At 39.9% G+C, this 21,977-nt stretch overlaps 1 protein-coding gene across 1 annotated transcript; it reads left to right on the forward strand.

Moving 5' to 3' along the window:
• Positions 1-6,342: 6,342 nt before the first annotated feature.
• On the forward strand, positions 6,343-11,495 carry GCG (glucagon). The gene is made up of 4 exons (XM_075529907.1): positions 6,343-6,434; positions 7,975-8,136; positions 9,907-10,044; positions 11,351-11,495. The coding sequence occupies exons 1-4, from the start codon at positions 6,343-6,345 to the stop codon at positions 11,493-11,495; spliced, it is 537 nt and encodes a 178-aa protein (XP_075386022.1).
• The last annotated feature ends 10,482 nt before the right edge of the window (positions 11,496-21,977 follow it).

The raw sequence follows: 21,977 nt of genomic DNA on the forward strand, positions 1-21,977 counted from the left end.
CAGAGGAACATTGTGCGTTTTATCAGTGCTATCCTGCACCCTGGTTGATACATCTCTTCCTTGTGACCCTTCTGTGAGGGGTTGTCCTATTATCTACAGATAGGTTTGGGGTCTCTGCTCTGACCCCCTTGTTCACAACAATGTTTGGGAGGGTTTTTTTTGTCTTGTTTTGGGTCTTCTGATGCCAGTTACTGGATCATGTCAACAACTCGTGATCACACAGGCTGGTGTGTTCTTCCATGTGGGCTTTGTTGCTTCTCAGCTAGATGGCCGCTTGTTCACCTTCAAGCCTTTAAGACCCCTGGGCACCATCAGCTTTCTTCATCACATTTGCTTATGCACCCACTTTATCTTCAGTAATCATCAGGAGGGTGAGCATCACAGAATGCCGATTACTAGAACAAAGTGTTCTTGAGTTGAAGGAGGGATTGAGCAGAAGCCCAAAGAAGGGCTAATTTAGAGGACCTAGAAAACCTCAATACCCTAACATGAAAATGATGAATAACCCAATTGAAAAAGAGACAAACTCACACATTTCCATAAAGTCCATTTTGACGCAGAGTGACCCTACAGGACAGGGTAGAACAGCCTCTTTAGCTGTCCAAGACTGTAAGTCCTTTCAGAAGAAAGCCCTGTTTCTCCGGCAGGCTTGCTGGTGGTTTCAAAGTGTTGACCTCACAGTTACCCTCCCAACTCGTAACCACTATATCACAAGGGCTCCTTAGAAAAAATGGATGGAAGACAAGAATAGAGAGTTTAATATAAAGAAAATCTGGCAATCACTATGCGGCATGTATGAGAGATGCAGATCAAAACAACAATGAGACATTGCCTCACCTCAGAATTGATAGTGATGTCCAGAAAAGCAGAAAACAGCAAATGCTGGAAGGGATGCAGAGAGAGGTGAATCTTGATCCACTGCTGGGGGGGTGGGGTGGGGGTGGCACAGTGTAACCCTGTTCAACAACTGTAGAAAGCAGTGTGGCACTTCCTCAAATAATTGGAAATAGAAATACCATATTAGCCAGCCATAATGCCCAATGGTGCATACCCTAGAGAAATAAAGAAGATAGCAAGAAGAGATATAGACACGCCCACCTCATTGCAGCACTATTCACAGGAGCAAGGAGATGGACACGACTTCTCTAAATGCCCACCCATGGACGAATGAAGGCATTAACTTTGATACACACACACTGGAACACTACACATTGTTAAAGAAAACGATGAAACTCAAGCAACTCATTGCAGGGATGGATTTGGAGGATAATATGCTGAGTCACGTTAGTCAGCACACAAGGTCTGGGGGAGTGAAATATTGGGAGAGGGCATTTACTGAGATGCCAGGTTGTGTGTGATTTCCCACCTGCATCAAAACAGGTAGCCTCTGAAGCAGAAAAAACGAGAGTGATGAAGAGAAACATCTATCCCAACAGGAAAAGAGGAAAAAGAGACTGATTTGATTCTGATAGAAACAGAGGCAATACACTCATGAGGATTGAGATAGCAGGATGGATCATTTAATCATCTATTAAACCAGCTGACAGTTTCAAGCCCTTGCTGTATTTATAAATGTTCCTCAAGACTGACCAGGTCAACTTTTCCTGCCCTTTCGCCCCCTCTGGTGGAAGCACGAAGCATTAATCTCACCTCAAAACCCCAGCAGCACCCGGAGGAGGTGGAGAAAATGAGATGGGTGATACCCAGACTTTAATACTCATATAAATGGCCTAGGGATCTTGTTAACCTTGACATTAAGTAGGTTGGTGCTTGAGCCCGAGATGCGGACTCTCTAACAAGTCTCCCACCGCACCTGAACAGCAGCCAAGGTCCGGCAGAGGAGAGACTGACCGAGGGCTCCCAGCAGGACATGGACCTGATCTCCAGCCCTAACCTGGATGCAGCCCTCCATCCAACAGTGGGTCTACCTTCCCTGAAGAGCTTACGTTCATTGGGGATGTTTTCCCAGTCATAAGCAATGATTTACTTCTGAGCATGCCTTTACGACATGCAGTTGATTCTGCTGGACCATGGGAATCCCGGTAGGAGGCAGTGTGATGCTTCCGTCACATGGGATCAGATCCTTATGGGATCATCTCACCCTTCTGGAAGCACAAGTCTCAGAAGTCTGAAGCACGAAGAGACTTGTATGACTTGCCCACGGTCACCAAGGAGTTGAAAGCAGTGACGCTCTGCCCAATCTTCCTGACCCAGGTCCTCGTGCTATCTGTCGAGATCAATTCCCGCCTGCAAGTTTCTCACAAGTGAATGGAACAATTTCCGCCAAGTTCTATGGGTAATCCAATGCCCACGTGGCAGGTCACATGGGCCAGCAAATATGACAGTCTATGTCTCATTTTGACACCTTTCCTCATGGCTTCGTCTTTTGTCGTTTGCTGCCCCGTTTTCTAATAAATAGAGCTGTCTTTTAGGCATCCATTAAAAGAAAAAGGAAATTAGCCCCCATCATGGCATCACTTTTGCTGAATACAATTCATGGAAACAAGACACATCAGGTCTTAACGGGTATATTTTATTTTTAAATGGATATTCTTTAAAACTTTCCATCAAAATCTTAATACGTCTGCTTTTTATAGATGGATGAATGAATGAGTTTTTCAGGTAAGAAATCCATCCTGGATAAATAGCAAACCAATGGACTTTGAGGCGGTCCCCAAAGCGATCTGAGTCAAAGGCCACGTACTTTGAAACCCGTTTGTCTCCGACATCAAAATTCACTTTAGGGTACTTAAGCGATTGTCATGCCTGACAGAGTGGAAGGTGAATTTCCACTCTGCCCTCTTCATTCGCAGCGAAAAAAGGCCCGAGAGTAAACAAAAAGTTCCGGCTCTCTTTCCGCGTGTATGTGTAAAATGCAGATGAGCAAAGTAAGTAGGCGTGTGAAATCATTTGTGACAAAACCCATTATTTACAGATGAGAAATTTATATTGTCAGCGTAATATCTGTGAGGCTAAGCGGAGCTGCGAAGATATAAAAGCAGCCGGGATTGGCGCGGAACTACAGAGCGCAGGACCACGAGCCCTGCGAAGTTCACACAGAGAACCCACCTTGTCCGCCTGCTCGGCTCCACGTCTCAGCATCAACAGGTAAGCCTGCTATTGGTTCCTTGTACAAATGCAGAGCCTGTTTTTTATACAGTTCAACTGTTGTTAAGGGAGAAAAGTGTTATGAATTAAAGTGCTGCTCTTTCATCTTATGCTTTATTTTAATAACACACTAGGCAGAATTGAAGTTAAAGGGTGACAGAACGGCATCTCCATGGACTTCAACGTAGGGAAGCTCCAAAACGTACTGGGCGGCTCACTCATCTCAAAGATATCAAGTAGGAAATAAAGCAGATATTCAAATCAATGAGCTTGTCAGGAGCTGTCGCTGTTATGAGAATTGCGTGTTGAAATAAATAGAAACAGTTTGAAAAAAGAAACTGTTCTCTTTCCATTTACTCAAAGTATATACTGCTTCAAACAGAAGGCGTCTTTTCAAGTCAGCAAAAAAAAAAAAAATGGGTCTGTTAGGCAGGCTTTACCCCCAATCGCTTTCTATCAATTATTATCTCTGACTTTCTAAAAGACCAAATTTAAATCATCTTTCAAACATTCTTATTTCCAATATCTCTATCAAAAAATTAGGGTCCATGAAATGAATTCTTTATTAATAAGACAATGTACAATGGTGCGGGCTATGCATAAATACTTACTTTGGATAGGTGGAAATAACCAATACTTACTATCGCTTAAAGGCTAGTAGCTGTGATTGACATCTAAAAAGTCTACATTCTGGAATAAACTTTTGGTAACTCTTTTTTGAGGCGGGGGCCGAGTGTGGGGTGGGTGGACCAGCTACTCTACAGTATCCGTTTAAGTTCCTAAAGCAAAGGACACTCTTACAGAGATCTTGCATGCAATCAATGATTAAATGGTGTATATTTCCATATATATGCTCTTGTAGCAAAGAAAATAAGATAACTCTGTTATAAGGGACCCATATGCTCTGCATTTAGAGATGTCATACAATGTCTCCTTCCCTTGGTCTGTTAATCTTTCTAAAAGATTCTCTACAAGAGAAAAGCTATTGTCATCATGTGCTTTGGAGTTTAAGTTAGACAAGATGGTTCTCTCCTTATGTCACACGAAGAAGGGGGAAAGCACGTTGAAATTGTTTTCTTATTAAGTAGTATTTTAATACTAAAATATCATTAAATTTTACCTTCTTGGAAATGATTCACAAACAAGAAACTGGCTCCATTCTCCCCTGTTCACAATTCCAGACTTTTGAACCATTGCATTGACAATCCATTGGATTGAATATATTAAAAGGAGTCATATAACCGTCACAACCAATTCTAGAACAATTCCATAGAATATGGCATAAGGAGAGTTGAAAAGCAAGTCCTTTCTTCAGGTGGAACTTCCTTTGGTGCCTGTATGGGATTTCAAATGTTCCCTTTTTAATGGTTGGTTCTTCTTCCATCAGGGGCACAGTACCAAACGGCTCGGGGCCTGCCTTGGTACAGCATGATTGAAGATGTGAAAGCTTTAAAGGCCTTGGGTGGAAGGAATGATTTAGTCCTAAATTGACAGCATTTGCCTTGTAGAAGAAACTTTCCAGCAGTAACATCATCATAAAAATAACTGCTAGCTTGTCCTAATTTTTCTAAATCCTAAAAAAGCATGATTTTAATAGTTGAGAGTTCCCTTCAGGAGATTCTACCTAAAAATAGGGCAACAGCAACTTTTTTTCTGAAGCCTAGCAAAATGCCCAATTGCTAATTCAATATTGATGAATGAAGAACGATGAATATACACTCCCTTCATGTTGCTTTATCTAATAGACAGCTCAATCTTAAAAACAAAACACAATCTTTTAAAAAAAAAAGAACCTTTCCTTTTAATGAAAGAGATTACAGGTATTATATAGTCTCTGAGTTTTAGAGCCAGAAACAGATAGTAAATACAGCTAGGATGTTAACGAAAAGATTGATAGTTTTACATGATAATATTTGTAAAATCCGTATTTCAAACCAAATGGCATTTGCTAAAAATACTCATTCAAATTATTTATGGATAAATATAATCTGACTTGGACTGAAATCCTCACTTCTCAAAGCATGCACGGTTGGGCTTAAAAGTAGCAGAGGGAAGTAAAACCCAAACCTGCGCTGCCCAGGCTGTTGGGACTCAGAGCCACCCTGCAGGGCAGAGGAGAACTGCTCCCTGGGGTTTCTGAGACTGCCAGTCTTTGCGAGGGCAGAAAGTGTCACCTGTCTCCGGCAGAGCAGGGGGTGGGTTTGAATAGCCAACGTTGGAGTTAGCAGCCCCATGCGTAAGTACCCCACGTAGAAGGAAGCCATGGTAAACATGGGGCGTGAGTTTTCCATTCCGAAAACAGAGGTGCCAACTCAGTGGGCCCTGCCCACATCCTCGTTGCCCTCCGTGCACCCTGCCTGTCACGCAGTGGGTGGGCATCTGCTGGTGACACGAGGACAGCAACCAGGTGTAGCTTGCAACCACTTCTAGTGTGTCACTAGCAGCAAATGACATATGCTGGACTCCGTCCAATTCTAAAGCAACCTGGGGACTTCCAAGTCTTCAGAAGCAGGCGCCGGTTTGCTTCCTGACAGTCCTCTCCTGGTTGTTTCCTTGTGACGGTTCAAGTTGCCAGAAGCATTAGTTCTCGTTGCAAATTGCTTGTCTTTAAACTGATTTTTTTCCCCTTTAATTTAGAACAGGTCAACGCACCCTAAAATACCTCAAATCTGTTGGCCGCTTTATAATTACAAAGTCTAGACCAAGTTACACTATTTAAAATATAAATGAATAATACATCTGAACCGACAGCTGGCATGCCAAGTTGTAGCCCGAGGCTGCTTTAAGATGGTTGAAATGCAGTATAATGTAAATGCTTAGAAGTGAAGGACTATTAATTGAAAGCCAGACTGATAGTGGGGGTGGGGTGGGGGGGCAGCATCATGGATAAGGTGCCATTCAGGCTAACCATATGTAGCATATCATCTACAGGGGATATTTTCAATGTTTATCGTGGTCATTTTCCATTTCAATTCTGGAAATGAGCCTTCTAAACATTGACAGAAGTGTCCTACATTAATGAAAACCCTGAATGCTGGCTTTGCCTCTCAAAATTAAACTGGCAATAAAATCAGAACATGACTGGTAAAATGGGCTATTTCTTTCTAATTAGAAAATGTCTAGAGTCACAATCAAACTATTTTAGCTTGGCATGTTTAAATAGGATTGCTTGCTTCTTCCCGCCCCACCCCCCAACTCCCCCCATCCCTGTGTCCTGACAGACAGACAGCAACAATGAGAAGCATTTACGTTGTGGCGGGATTGTTCCTGATGCTGTTACAAGGCAGCTGGCAACATGCTCTGCAGGACACAGAGGAGAAAGCCAGGTAGTACATGTTTCCATGTTCACCAACACAGCACTGTGGCTGCTGTAACCCCCCGGGGAAACCGTGCTTAGTAAACTGGGTCTCGGTAACGTAGTGCGAATGCTCTTTGCCCAACATCCGTATGTTGGAATTGTCGCTGTGATAAAGGTAGGCTTTTCTGGATTATAGAAACAAGTCTGCGTTGCATCATAATTCAGGGGGTAAGAAATGTGAGGAAATATGCTACACGGGAGATGAAAGCTTTTTGAATTCTTCAGATTAGTCTATCTACCTATTCATGACGCACACACTGCATATTTTATTTTAATGATTCACACCAACTCTTTTCTCTTTGTTATTCCTTTTCAAAACACATTGTTTCTTGCTAATTTTCAGTCATACATGTTCATGCATCCATAGATGCTCATACCAAAAAGAAGTATGCAAGAGGGCTGAAAGTATACAAAAGTCTACTATCCAGAGTAAAATTATTCATAATGAAACCATGATATCTCAGTGTCCTGTATTTCACATACACAATATACAGATACTTCTCAGACTATAATACAGCTTGGCATCATGCGTTCCCCTTATCATTGTTTTGTTAGTTTTTCTGACATTGTTTAAAATTTCCTCTAAATGTAGAACAGCTAATGGCTGCATGCTAACCAATACGAAAATCTGCAAATAATACACAGGGAGCTAACCCTTTCCTCGCGGGCACCCACGAGGTCTGCAAATTCTCCTACTGCAAATAGCATTTCGAATAATTTTTGGTCTGTGAATTTTCCCTGCATTTCTGACTATTTGGGGACGATGGATTCCTGAGTTATTGTCTCAAACAGTTTGAATGAGCTGAAACCTTTTATGATATTTTGTAACTGAACTTTCCAGAAAAATTAGGATGGAGATATTTATTTCACAGTATCCTTACTAGTCTGTAATCTTCGCTAACTTGACAAGCAAAAATAGTATCTCCTTGATGTTTTCATTTCTATTTCTGAATATTAATCACATTGAATATTTTGCTGTATATTCACTTTACAACCAACTGTTGGTGAACAAGGTGTGGATTATTCAATATGTAATTTCAAATTAGCAGGTGGAATTTTTTTTCTTGCTTTTAAGTCTTCCAGAAATAACTACTGAATTCTGAGATCGTTGAGCTAGGCTTTTATATTGATATATGCCAAACATAAATTTGCTGCCCAACCTCCTAATGGGGACTCTTCACTCTTGAACACATTCGAGAAAAACATTCTCTTCTGCCATTATTTGCATAATCATGAGAAGATTAAAGCTAAAACGTATTCTATCCTACTTCAGAAAAATTTTTTTAAAAATCAGTCCAATGATTAATTTGTTCCTAGAATTCAGGAGTGTACCCAGCTACAATAAAACTATGAGAGTCCAATTAAAAACTAAGGTTTCTTTGCACTGTGCAGCAATATGCTCTCATGTGCTTGAATTACTGTTTTATGTAGCCCTATATTTCGTAGTGAAGGTAATTCTCCAGTGACTCTTCATACTTGTGTGTTGCACCAATCACTATCCGTCACAGATCCATCTCAGCTTCCCTGTCCAACCCGCTCAGTGACACGGATCAGATGGCTGAAGACAAGCGCCATTCACAGGGCACGTTCACCAGTGACTACAGCAAGTACTTGGACTCCCGGCGCGCTCAGGACTTCGTGCAATGGTTGATGAGCACCAAGAGAAACGGGTGAAGTTCCAAACCTGGTCTGAATATGCTACTGAGCCTTGCTGCACTCTCTTGCCTTTCTTAATTGCTCACACTCTCCGAGTGAAAACACACTCCACTGAGTCCCTGTCAACTCACTGTGACCCTCTGAAGGGTATATTCTCGGCTGTACAGTTTTATGGCAGCCGCATTTACCTCTCAAGGGCACCTTGTGGGATTGCAGCCAGCTGTTCAAAGCTTACCGGCAGGTCATGGACTCTTTTAATTTTGATACTTTGCAAGGTTGCTCGTGCTATCTTTTGTATTTTGTCTCTGAAGGCCCTATCCCTCATCCCTCCGACCCCTTACCTGCTCTTCCCTGGTCCGTAGGCCTTAAATTATTCCCTCAAAAGTGGTCTTGGCAATATATCCTCCCTTATTCATTTGCCCTTAAAGCTGAGAGCTGATTTCTGTTAAACATTCAGATTTAGGAACCTAATTTCTGGCCAAAAGATAGAGTAAATTCCACATTCCGTCAGAGGGCTCAAACCCTCAACTGTGACCACATTGACATGATCCTTAGCCAAGCTAATCTTGGCAAGGAATGGGAACAAATGGAGTCCTCTTCTTGTAGAATACAATTCAAGCTATGCATTTTAAACGACAGCCTAGCCACACAGCACAACGAGAGAAGGCAAATGCGCACACAAGCGCAGCATACATTTTAATGTTGGATTTTCTGTGAGTAGTGTTGGGGTTTTGCTGCATCTAGGGTACTGGAGGAATTCATCTGCAAGAGTTTCACAGAAATGGTGGAATCTCACAATTTCTTTGGAAAGTGGCCCACGAGAGGAAGGCAGTTCTGCATATAGAGTAGCTGAAGCCATCAGACATTCAGGGAAAGGACGTGGATGTGTCTGGTGTAGACGGAGTCGGGAGGGAGGTAAAGAGAAGAGATTATGCTTGAACCAGAGGCACAGGAGAGAGACTTGCTGCTAGCCAAAGGTTCTTAGAGTAGAGGTATGTTCAACTTCAGGAACAATGGCCATCGTGGTCAGAAAAGATGTCATCCTGCTAAGAACACCAGGTGGGGCCATTGTGAAATGTGAGAAACCACAAACTGATCAAATGAAGGTGGCTTGGGGGGACTTCTGCTCACAGGCGATTTCTGTGGTAGGATTAGAGGAAACCTCTCAGGGGTAAGAGATGCCAGACAGGATGAGAAGAGCTGATCACCCACCTCTCCAGCACGCTCTGCTACACGGAAGCCAACCTGGGGTCCATGCTCCTAATGTTCTTCATGGCTGCTTGATCACACATGTCCCTTAACCCATTATCATATGGTATTTTTGAAAATTATTTGAGTTGCTTCTTTGCTTTCCTTATGAACAATTAACTAAGTCTGCTCAATGCTTCCTTGTTGAAGAGATGCATCACACAATGGAGTCTCTGTGGAAGGCGACGTCAAAGGAATGCATCGTTTCATAACCAATGGCAACAATAAACAGGGAAGGTGGACAAGGGTGTCCTGGGAGTGAGTTTTAGCACCTCTTTAATGACAAACTCTCCCCCAGGAATTGTCTTTCCTTATCCACTAACAGAAATAATCGTTAGTGGTTCCCTTCCATTTTCAATTCAGGCAATTAATAGCTTTAAAACTAGTTTCAACACTAGTCCCCAGCCACCATCCTTCCAAATTGTCGCTAAGCCCCTCCTACATAGAATCCTAAACTGGAAGCTGACACTGCTTATAGGTGAGAACCATATTGCCAGAGAGACAGATCTTCCATTTAACGTTCACATTTCTTTCAGGAATAACATTGCCAAACGTCATAATAAATTTGAGAGACATGCTGAAGGGACCTTTACCAGTGATGTAAGTTCTTATTTGGAAGGCCAAGCTGCCAAGGAATTCATTGCTTGGCTGGTGAAAGGCCGAGGGAGGCGAGAGTAAGTCTGTACATTCTTATTTGACATTATTTTTCCCCTTGATGGTGAAACTTAAATCGAGAGTTATCTATATATAGATCTGGGTTGGGAAAGCTATTTGTGCAGTCTCAAAAATTAGGGAAATAACTCAGATTGCAGGGAGAAAGTATACCAAAGTGCAGTCTATATGATCTTTGGTAAGGATCATTAATAATAGAGTCAAACCGGTTATGTATATGTATCCCCTCGTTACAGTGATGTGATTATTAGAGTATTAATTTGTCGTCCAAACCAGGACACTTGTGAGAGCAAATAGGGGGCTTTGGGCAACTGTAGTAGAACTACAAGGTCAAACTGCAGCCCTGGGAATGTCGGCAAAGGAGAAATAAGGAAAGAGATGAAAGAATACAGAAAGCACAGTTTGACATAAAATATTTGCCTAGGGGACCAGCGTGTATTTATGCATTAGTAAGTTTTCAGATGAAAAGTTGATGAAGGTTGAAAGGAAACAAGCATAAGATGTCTGGTGAAATGACACGTAGAGCTAGGTGGAAGCATCTACATGTTGAGTCATGTAGCCAATTTTTATGGAACTCTGTTAAATACCTATTACATAGCCCAAATCAAACTAATGCCCATCTCTTCCTAATGATCGTTTTGATTGGCAAGTGAAATATAAGCGATAGAAATTAAGCTTAAATTCTATTAATTTTTAATGATGTTTTAAGATATACTTACTGAGGCTTAAAGAGATATCGAGACAAAAGAGAAGTTATATTGGGACTTGGTTTCAAAGTATTAAAAATCGAACTTGCAAAACTAATAGCGAAAATGGGTGTTTACACTAGAGAACGTTTTATTGTGCATTAAAGAGATACCAAAAATTCCAATCTGGGAAACTGATAAAAGTGAACATCTAATATTGACTAGCTTTAATCCCTTCATACACTCAGTTAGTTAGCAAGGCCGGCTTGAAAATCGCTGGTTGTGCAGTATATGAGATGCTTTATCAAAATGTAAGTAAATTAATAAATAATCTCAGCAACAGCTTCTGTGTTGCTGATATACTAAAAACGTTAAAGCAGCTTGGAATATTGAAAAGGGCATGAAGTGATATAGACATAATTTCCGATCCCATCGCTTACCTTTTACTACCTGAAAATTTTCCTTTCAGAGAGATACTCACAGTTCATACTGGTTTCTCTGAGATTTTTATAGTATGACCTCAATAAATCATTTCTCAATGACCTTTGTATAAATTAGCAGTGAGAGGCGATCAGTAAGCACATATTTCAAATGTTTAAATAAATTTAACTCCTTTTCTTAGTTTCCCGAAAGAAGACAGCACCGCGGAAGAGCGTCGCAGGCACGCGGATGGATCTTTCTCAGATGAGATGAACACAATTCTTGATAATCTTGCCACCCGAGATTTTATAAACTGGTTGCTGCAGACGAAAATTACTGACAGGTGACTGACTGCAGTTTGGTCATCTCTGAAAACCACCAAATGTTTCTTAAATATATGTTTGTCATCTATAGATTGTTCTCCATGTGTGGGAAGGTGTGTGTGTGTGTGTGTGTGTGTGTGTGTGTGTACAAGTTTAAATCATGAAAGTACAGTTTTATTCATTCACTCATTGATTGCAAAAACAGTTGCTGAATATCTATAAGGGATGAGACACTAGGAATGCAGACATGAATAAAATATGGAGAGTGTTAAGTCATTCACATATTAATATAACTTTATAAACTATTATATATGTTGAAGTTTTACCACAAAGATAAAATGCCAAATATATCATATTATATACTTAATGTAAATAAGCAGAGTAGAAAAAAAAACTAAACCCCAAAACATAACCACTTATCTTTAAGAATGCTAATTGCTTTTCAAAAAATAAATCATTTTATTGGGGGCTCATACAACTCTTATCACAATCCATATATACATCAATTGTGTAAAGCACATTTGTACATTCATTACCCTCATTGTTCTCAAAACATTTTCTCTCTGCTTACCTATTCATAACTATATATTTTGATGGAAAGGTTTTAGGGTAAAACATCTTTGAATGTAAATATTTAGAATACAGAAGACAGAGGAATTGATAAGGTAATTAAATTGATAGATAGCCTTTATCCAAAGATATCATTGGAATATCTCCTGGTTATGTTAGCGGTATGTTTAAATGACTCTTTCTCTTCTCAATTCTAGGAAATGAGTTATGTCACCATTCAAAGCCATCTTCATAACATCACCTGCCAGCCACGTGGGATGTTTGAAATTTTAAGTTCTGTAAATTTAAGAGATAGATTCTGAAGACATATATTTTGCATGCCAATAAATGAGTTTCCTTTCAGTGTTCTGTTGCCAAAAGATTATAAATGGAATAAACTATTGTGAAAAAGATTGCTAAAATATCATCTTTAAAGTATCAAAAAACTGAAAGTTCTGTACCATCTTCTTTTCTTCTTATTTTTGATGAAATAACCCGACCTTTCACATTTAGCAATGAAATTATTTTTCTACATAAATTTGTACATACTAATCATTCCAATCACAGCATAGGTGCATTATAATATAGAAGGGAAAGGCTGGCATCCAGGGTGGTGAAGAAAACCTCCTTCTTGGAACCATTGTCATAAAAGTGCTCAGTTTTCAATATATCAAATTCAGACATAAATAAACAGTTAAAGCTTCTTTACTATCGTCTGTCAGTTTGTTTTTCTGTCAGCTTCTTTCCTCCTACTTCTACTTCTTTCAAACATGACAACCGAAACCCATAGCCCACAAGACAAAGGCTTGATAAAGGCATGACTTGTGCTTTGAATAGCTACACTGGGCTTTAATATTCTGAGAAAACAATGAAAATTGAGGATATTTTATAGAAAAATAGTGATTTCTCATGAAATAAATGGATCAAGTAACAGTGGATCCAAAACACAAATCTCCCCTGGAGCTGAGAACCAGCTCCCTCGTTCTGGAGGGTCACCTGCTCTCCAGTTTACAGCAGTGGCCCCGACACACACGCTCACAGGCCACCACACACAAGCACACGCAGACCCCACCGTATGTGCTCCTGGGCTTTCTCCCTGGCTCACTATGCATGTCCATCACCGCCTACCCTCTGCAGGCATTTGAGTTTGCAGACCAGTCTCCAGACCCTGGTTTTACAATGTCCAATAGCTTGAGTTAGCCGCATGCCGATGAGCATGTCTACAATTTGTCTTTGTCACGTGCAGCCTCACTCTACCTCTGAAGAGCTTGGATCCATTACAAAGCACTTGCCAATAAGGCTTCAAAGTTTGGAAATCACTTGTGCACTTTGACAGTAGGAATGAACTTCCCCATAAAAGTGAAGTCATAAGGAAGCAAGTCCCATGATAACGACAACCATCATGCCTTCCTCCAAAGCATCTCAGAATGCTTACAGCGACACAAGTAGGTATTCTGAGTGGGATCTTTGTTTGTTCATCAGCTTATTTTAAGAAGAAACTTGCTATGTTAGGCATTAAGGTGTTCAACTGATGAGATAAAAATATTTTATTTTTCATACTTCAAATGGAAGGCATTCAAGGCAACTCTTTGAAAGTCACCTTGTTTTATTTTTTGAAAGCATTGCCTTTACCACTCCTACACCAGAAATCCCATATGGAATTGAAAATTTTGGCTCACACGGTGGATAGAAATGTGCTTTCACAATAGCAAAGAGTTAAAACCTCGAGCAGATCTCTATGTGCACTCCAGTCAAAGCCTCAGCCTGAGAAGCCAAAGCACGGGCTCTTACATAGAAAGGGGGGTGTTCAGCTAAGAAAATTGCACAGGTGACACAAAGGAGACAGCTCACGGCAGTGAAGGTGAGTCAAGTTAGGAAGAGCGTCAAGGGCCAAAATCAGGGGAATCTACTTTGAAAATGAAGAGAGAAACTCAGAGCTGAGGGCAAGAGAGGAAGCTCAGGAGACAGGGAGCCATGCACAAGTGAAGACAAAGTGAAGTGCAACCATTTAGTATTGTTTGTCTGTGAACTTTTTTTGTCAAGTTTGTCTTTTTGCAGCATATCTTCCCAAGGCAATATGTCACCTGGTTGATTGACTGCAGCTTTCTTGGGTATTGATCGTTGATACAATGAAAATTAAATCCTTGCTAGAAAAATCAGTAAAAAAAATTGCTAGTGCCCTTAATAAAAAAGTAATATTGCTATCATCCAGATAATAAAAGGATAGTAAAAACATATTATTTTAAATTTTGTATCTTAATAATAAATGGGACAAATTAGATGAAATAGGCAGATCCTGAATATGTTACTGAAGTGGACACAGGAAATATAAAATCTTAATAGTCTACTCTCCATTATGGAATTTTAATCTTTCCTAAAACCTTTCCAAAAAAAGATAAAAAGAACTCCAGACTCAAATGGCTTCACAGGTGAATTGTCCTAAACATTTTTAAAAGAAAAAAGACCAATGTTACATAAATTCCTCAAAACAAAGAGGAAAGTTTATTCTTTTCCAACTAGTTGTCCATAGCCACAATAACATCAATGCAAATTTCTTACAAGGATTTTACAAGAAAGGTAAACATCAGCCAATCTGAGTCATAAACTTAGATGTAAACATTCTATGTAAAATATTAAGGAGTCAAATAGAGCAATTTGGAAAAGTAGCAATACAGCACAGTCAAGGTGTATTCCAGGAATTCCAAATGGCTTATCACTTAAAAACAAAGTAATTCATGCATGAACAAAAATATGAAAAGAAAACAATCTTATGATTATCTCATTAAACTTTATGAAATTAAAACTCCATTATTATTTTTAAGCTCTCATGGGATGATAATAAAGGGAAAGGGGAAAACAAGCTAGGAAACAACTATTAAACCAAAATGCTGATAATCTGGAAAGAAGCAACAAGCTAGAAAGCACTAGCCAGCCTAATGGAGATGGAGCCCTGATGGTGTAGTGGAAAGGTGTTGGGCTGCTGACCACAGGTCAGCAGTTTGAAACTACCAGCTGCTCCCTGAGAGAAAGATGATGGAAAGAGTTTCAGCTTTGGAAACCCACAGGGACAGTTTTATGTCTCTATGACTTGGAACAGACTTGGTGGCAGTGAGTTTGAGCTTTTTGAGCCAACCCAAGAAAAGACCAAATAAAAGTATGCATATATAAATAAAAATATATTGGGAAACAACCATTCAAAACAGAAATATGAGACTGCAAAATGCTGAACAAATAATTTTTTAATTTATAAAGAATAATTTAATGTAATTTAAAATAATTTACACCAACGCAAATAAAAGGCTTAACTGGATGCATTTCCATGGATAAAATAGAGAAAAATATCAGCAAACTATTTCACAAAATAGTACCAAGTTCAGGAGGTTTTACATAGGATTTTTTACCAAGCTTTCAAATTTAATCATGATGCTACTACATAAATTGTTCCCAAGGCTATGGGGAAAAATGTACTTCAAACTTTTTAAGAAAGGGGAGTATGACATTAATATCTACTTTTGATAAAGATGGAACAAAAGAGGAAATTATAGGCCAATTTCATTTTATTAATATTAATGTAAAATCCATAAACAAAAATCAACATGCAGAATCCAGTACATTTTAAAAACAGTAATACACTATTATTATGCTGGTTTGAACAAGGTCCCCTGAAATTTTATATCTACCTGGAGCTTGTGAATGTGGCTTTATTTGGAAATAGGGTCTTTGCAGATATAAACTTCCTTAATCATTGCCCAGCTGTCACATGTATATGAGGCAAATGAAAAGGTTGTGACTTATGTCAAGCCACAAAAGAGGTCTATTGTAGCAGATTTGCCCAGTTCAAAATATCACTTAATATCTTCAATGCTGTATTAATTACTGTGTTAGTCTGGGTAGACTAAAGAAATAAAACCACAGAAACTCATATATGTATAAGAGAGAGTTTTATATAAAGTGTAAGTGCACATTAAGAAAGCGTCCCAACCCAGTGCTACCCAAGCCCCAAAGTCCAACATTAGCCCATATGTCAGACACCAATCCACAAAGTCCTCCTCCATCTCACAAAGCACACCCAATAATGCGACTGCAGGAGGAAAGCCAAATCAGTGAGTGTGTAAGCATCAGCGCTGGCAGGAGTCACCACACGATTTCTCCAGCACCCAAGGCAGCATCGGGGTAGGTCCATGTGGCTTCTCCTTGGGGATGTCTTGCAGGAAGTGAGCCTTACCAGCTGAAGCAGGGAACTGATTAAGGCAGCTGCACCCTGGTCCAACCATCAAAAAGCAGGAGACCCGAGAACTAGAAAGGTAAGGCTGACTGAGCCATTTATCCCTCCAACCATCAACTAATCCCACATGTTTATCGGCCAGGTTGGCACAATAAACCTTAACTATCTCAGTTATGGATCCCAATAAAATGTAACCCTTGGCAACTACAATTTTCTCCCCATTTATGATGCTGCTCAGGGATCCAGTTATGGAATTTTAATTTTGCTTACATTGTCATACATTGTAGTATTGAATTAGGGGCATTCAAATCCAATGTCTAGAAACAACTCAAATGTCAACTAATAGAAAAGTTTGACATTATCATGCAATAAACTACCATACAGTAATAAAAAAGGGTCAATAATTTGGATGAATTTTACAGATAATGTGCTGTGTAAAAGATGTCAAACTCAAATGAGAACATACAACATAAAGCCATTTATATCAAATTTAATAAATAAAACTTAAGCAATTGTAATAGACTAGCTTAAAGGGTATCTGTGAGTGAGCGTGGTATAGAATTTGAGTACAAATAGGCAGAAGAGAAGTTTCTGGAATGGTAACACTTTTAAATTATTTTTTTATTGGGATGTGGGTTATATGCATGAAGAAGTGGCTTGGGGGCCATATCTAATCTGCTCTCACCTCAGTAAAGAAAAAGCGAATGCAAGTTTACGCTAGTCACAAGGTAAAGGTCAGATATGTCCTCAGCCCTCCATCCTTCTTCACCCTATTCTTTCACCAGCCAGCAGCCATGTCTCTCTCTGGTCCTCAGCCTCATAGTGATGTGGTCCTTTGGCCTCTGCTTTGTACTATGGGCTAGAAAGCCTGCTGCTTTGTGCACAAACCTGCCACTACTCCTGGGCTCAGTCTCAGTGCTGGGGCCTCTGCTGCCTTTGCCACTTCAGACAGGGATCTTGCATGTGCTCCACTGGTTGTTCTCCCTTCTTGATGGTCATGGGATTCTTCCTGTTCCTACTTCTAACACGTTGCTCTTATACCCAGGGGAATGGAAGAACAGACCAATCCCTGAATTAGAGTCCTCTACATCTTATTTTCATGCTTCCATATAAACACTGAATGGGAGTTGGAAGGATGATAGATGGAAGAACCATTTTCCCTTTCCCCCAAATGGGTTTATAGTTATCAAAATATATCAGAATGCTCCTTTCAGATATGTACATTTCTGTATATCTAAATTAAGTCTTAATGCACATAATTAACTTTCTAAAACCTATATGAGTAAAGGAAATTAAAGCTATGCAAATGTAAATATATATATAATTTTTAAACTATCTATCACTTCCGACTAATAAATCAAGGGTTCTTTGGAGACATACTTGGTTTGATTCCTTTCAGTCCGTAAAATACAAAGTAAATGCAGTATAACTTGTGTGTGTAAACAGGGCTATCCTCAAAGCCAATGAGGAGGGTACACCAATGTGACAAAATGTTAACAACTGGTGTACTAGACTTCAAATAATATAGAGGTGCTCTTTAAACTACTCTCTAAATTTTGTATGTTTAAAATTTTTTCATTATAAAACAACAACAAAAAGATCACTGCCGTCAAGTAGATGCCAACCCATAGCAACCCAATGGGACAGAGTAGAAGTGCTCCTCAAATGTCTGAGCTCTCACTGCTCATGGGAGTAGAAAGTCCCGTCTTTCTCCCACAGAGAGGCTGGTGATTTGTAACTTCAGATCCTGCGGGTTACAGTTCAATGCATAACCCAAGGGGTTCAAAAAATTTCTTTTTTTAGAAAGCATTTTATTGGGGCTTATACAACTCTTATCACAATCCATACATACATCAATTGAGTAAAGCACCCTTATACATTCGTTGCCCTCATCATTCTCAAAATTCGCCTTCCACTTGGGTTCCTGGAATCAGCTCATTTTCCTTTTTTCCCTCCCCCTCCCTACCCCTCCCTCCCCATTCTTTCCTCCCCAACAAACCCTTAATAACTTATAAATTATTACTGTATCCTATCTTACGTTTCCCGGCGTCTCCCCTCACCCACTTTCCTGTTTCCCATCCCCCAGAGAGGAGGTTACATGTAGATCTCTGAGATCAGTTCCCCCTTTCTACATCCCCTTCCCTCCCGGTGTCGCCACTCTCACCGCTGGTCCTGAGGGGTTCATCCGTCCCAGATTCTCTGTGTTTCCAGATCCCAAATGCACTGCTGTGTATCCTCTGGTCTAACCAGGTTTGCAAGGTAGAATTGGGATCATGGTAATTGGGAGGGAGGAAGCGTTCAAGAACTAGAGGACGGTTTTGAGTTTCTGGTTGGTGGATATCAACTTGTGACTTTTAACTTGTGCTAACTATAAGGGGGAAAGCTTTTGTTGTGGTTATACTTTTCTGAAAAAAGCTACTTATGGTGACTTAACATTTTGTGAGAAATATTTTACAGAATTCGATCTAAGGAATATAAAAGAAATTACAGATTAAGAAAATTTGCTATTTTAGTCTTTAAGAAAACAGTGAATCAAAACAATCATTTATAGATAGTAAGCATTTGGTTTAAAAAGTTGATGAGAAAGTATGTAAATGATGGCTAAAGATGACAATATCTGAAGCCAAAAGCATGTGATATTATTTGGGTGTTAAATAATATCTAAGCATAGCATTAATTTTGTAGCTCACTCACTGCCACTGAGTCAAGGCTCACTCATAGTGACCCTTACAGGACAGGACAGAACTGACCCTGTGAGTTTCTGAAATTGTGACTCTTTAGGGGAGGAGATAGCCCCATCTAAGGAACAGCTGTTTGGTGGTTTTGAACTTTTGGGTCTTGTGGATCACAGCAAAACAGGTAACTACTATACCACGAGGACTCCTTTTGTAGGGTATAATAATGGCATTACTAAATACTGCAGGAGGGACTGCTTTTAGAGGCTGGAAGAAAAACAGTAGGTTTAGTTTTAGTCATGTAAAAGTTTTTGATTTACTTCTATGATTTCAACACCACAAAAGCCCATTAAATTTTGTCCTACAAAGAAATGTTTATGGTAGATTGAATTATAGCAGATTAAGAAAATACAGGACAGGGTCATTGACCTTGCTCACTTGACTATGCTAATTGACCTTGGTGTCCCCTGAAATGATGGTTCTGAACTCCCAGGCTCGGTGATTCATTCCCTCAAGGTATTTGGTTATGTTTAAAACATTTTCTTAACTTTGTCCACTGTATGCTCCACTACATTTATGAACATGCTTACAGCAAAGATAAATAACTATGCATAATATCCTCTGTAAAATCTATATATTTTCATAGGTATACTCCTACTCTCCCTCCCACACCTATTCAGCTCTGTGTCTATCCACGCATCTAAATATAGATCACTCTTATAGCAGGAATGGGCATATAACAGTATTTACTTATTATGACTTTAACTATTACACTCCTCCCAGTGTCTTCCCTTGCCTCCACAAAAATAATATTCTACATCCTACCATATATACTTGTGTATAAGCTGAGTTTTTCAGGATATTTTTAATGCAGTTTTTGTGGTAAAATTCGGTGTCTCGGCTGATATTGGGGTGGGCTTATACTCGAGTATATACAGTACTTTGGTGAGTAGAAATTGCTATCTAAAAAGCTTATGGGGGCATCTGGAATATGGCCACTATATAACAATCATGGGAAGGACTCTTCGGCAACTAATGGAGAGATCCCACTAAGAGGCATATCTGGAACTTGCTGTCAATAAGAAAATCAACTTAGAAACTAAGCAGATCCAATTTCTTAACGTGGGAGAGCAGACCCGATGCTGACAGACTCCCATTTACCAATGACCAACAGCACTAACTCTTTCTGTGAGGCCCGCTCCTCCCTGCCTGTGGTAGTCTGGGTAGACCAGAAAAACAAATTCATGGACACTCATATGTGGATAAGAAAGAGCTTTATATACAAGAGCAATTGAATATGCACAAAACAACCCAGCCCAGATCAAGTCCATAAGTCCAATATTAGCCCATATGTCTGACACCAATCTATAAAGTCCTCTTCAGACTCACGAAGATCACAGGACAGTAGGTGCTAAGTCTTATGGATCCAGTGGCGTTGTAAGCAGCTCACCACTGGTAGGGGTCTTCATGTGGTGCCTCCAGCTCCCAGGGCACAAGCCAAATCAGTGTAGTTCCATGTGTCTTATCAGTAGAGCATCTCTCGGGGAGTGAGCCTTGTCAGTCGAGAGTCTCCAAGGGAGTGAGGAGAGAGAGACAGTGTGTCTCCCACCTCCAAGAAGGAAATACAGGCGTTTATAGGATCCTCAGGAGACGCCCATGCCTACACAGAGGCCTCATTGGCTATATCCTGATTGACAGGCTAGACTCCACCCCTACAATCTTAATCCTCAAACTGACACCAGATTATGTAACTATCATACTGCCATAGCTGATTTTTCTCTACAACTGAGGCAACCCAACCAGTCAAACCTCTTGTCTCACTGGCCTCTGAGGGTCCTGCATAGAGACTAGACTGCATGGTCAGTTTGGTACAAATATTCTCAGTACCCAAGCTACATTTTTTGTCACTTTTTTCCCTCCCTCTTTCTTTGCTGCTTTTTTCTCCAGTGCCCTCTAGGAAAATCATATCAGTATGCTTAAAGACAGTCACTGATTACAATCAATGAGAGAAACAATCAGCAACAAAAGTGAAGGAATCAGAAGAAAGGCTGAAAACGATGTGAGATTCTATCAAGAGAAGCAACCTATCTATCACAGGGATCCCAGAACAAGGAGCAAACCCATGAAAAATCTACAGAGAAAACAGTATGAGAAATCATAGAAGAAAATTGACCAGCATTTCAAAGGAGGAGAAATAGCTGTTCAAGAGGCCGAGAGAACCCAAATAGTATAACCCCCAAATGACAAACATCATGATATATCATAATCAAGCTCTGCTATTTTAAGGAAAAGGAAAGAATTCTGAGGGCAACTAGAGAAAAATGAAAGTCGCTTATAAAGGAAAACTGATAAGGATAATGTTGGACTACTCAACGAAAACTACACAGGCAAGAAGACAATATGAAAATCTGACAGAAAATAGCTAGCAACCAAGAATTCAACATTCAGCAAAATTATCCCCAAAATGTGGGAGAAATAAAGGTATTTCCAGACAAAGAAAATCCAAAGAAGTTAATAAAACAAGAACATCATTTAAAAAAATACTAACCAGATCACGATGGACAGAGAATCAAAAACAACAGCAAACAACCCTGAAAGCATCAGATAAGAAAACATCACCCAGAAACCAATACAAGGAAAAAGCAGCACTCCAAATAGGAGAGGAATAAAGACGCTGATGAAACCACACAGGGAGTGGGGGTGGAGTGGGGCGTGGAACAAACACAAACACAGGAAAATGGAAGCAGTGAACCCACATATATCAATAAGGACACCGAATATCAGTGGATTAAATGCAGCAACCAAAAGCAGGCAGCAGGAGACTGGATTAAAAAACAAGACACATCTACATTCTGCCTACAAGAAAAAGACCCCCAAAATAGACTAAAAATCAAAGGATTGCAAAAATTCTATCAAGCAAATGGCAACCTCAAAAAAGACAAGCGTGCTAATATTAATCTCTAATAAAACAGACCTCGGTACAAATAACATTATAAGAGAGCAAGAATGAACACTACATTATGACTAAAGGAACAATATACCAAAAATATATATAGC

This window comes from Tenrec ecaudatus, chromosome 13, assembly GCF_050624435.1.
Source record: "Tenrec ecaudatus isolate mTenEca1 chromosome 13, mTenEca1.hap1, whole genome shotgun sequence".
NCBI classification, from domain to species: Eukaryota; Metazoa; Chordata; class Mammalia; order Afrosoricida; family Tenrecidae; genus Tenrec; species Tenrec ecaudatus.

What these genes read in the sequence shown, in the direction of transcription:
- GCG (XM_075529907.1), top strand. Translation starts at nt 6,343, where the DNA reads ATGAGAAGCATTTACGTTGTGGCGGGATTGTTCCTGATGCTGTTACAA. An exon ending in GACACAGAGGAGAAAGCCAG is followed by an intron (nt 6,435 to 7,974) that starts GTAGTACATGTT and finishes TATCCGTCACAG; the next exon opens with ATCCATCTCAGCTTCCCTGT. An exon ending in AAAGGCCGAGGGAGGCGAGA is followed by an intron (nt 10,045 to 11,350) that starts GTAAGTCTGTAC and finishes TCCTTTTCTTAG; the next exon opens with TTTCCCGAAAGAAGACAGCA.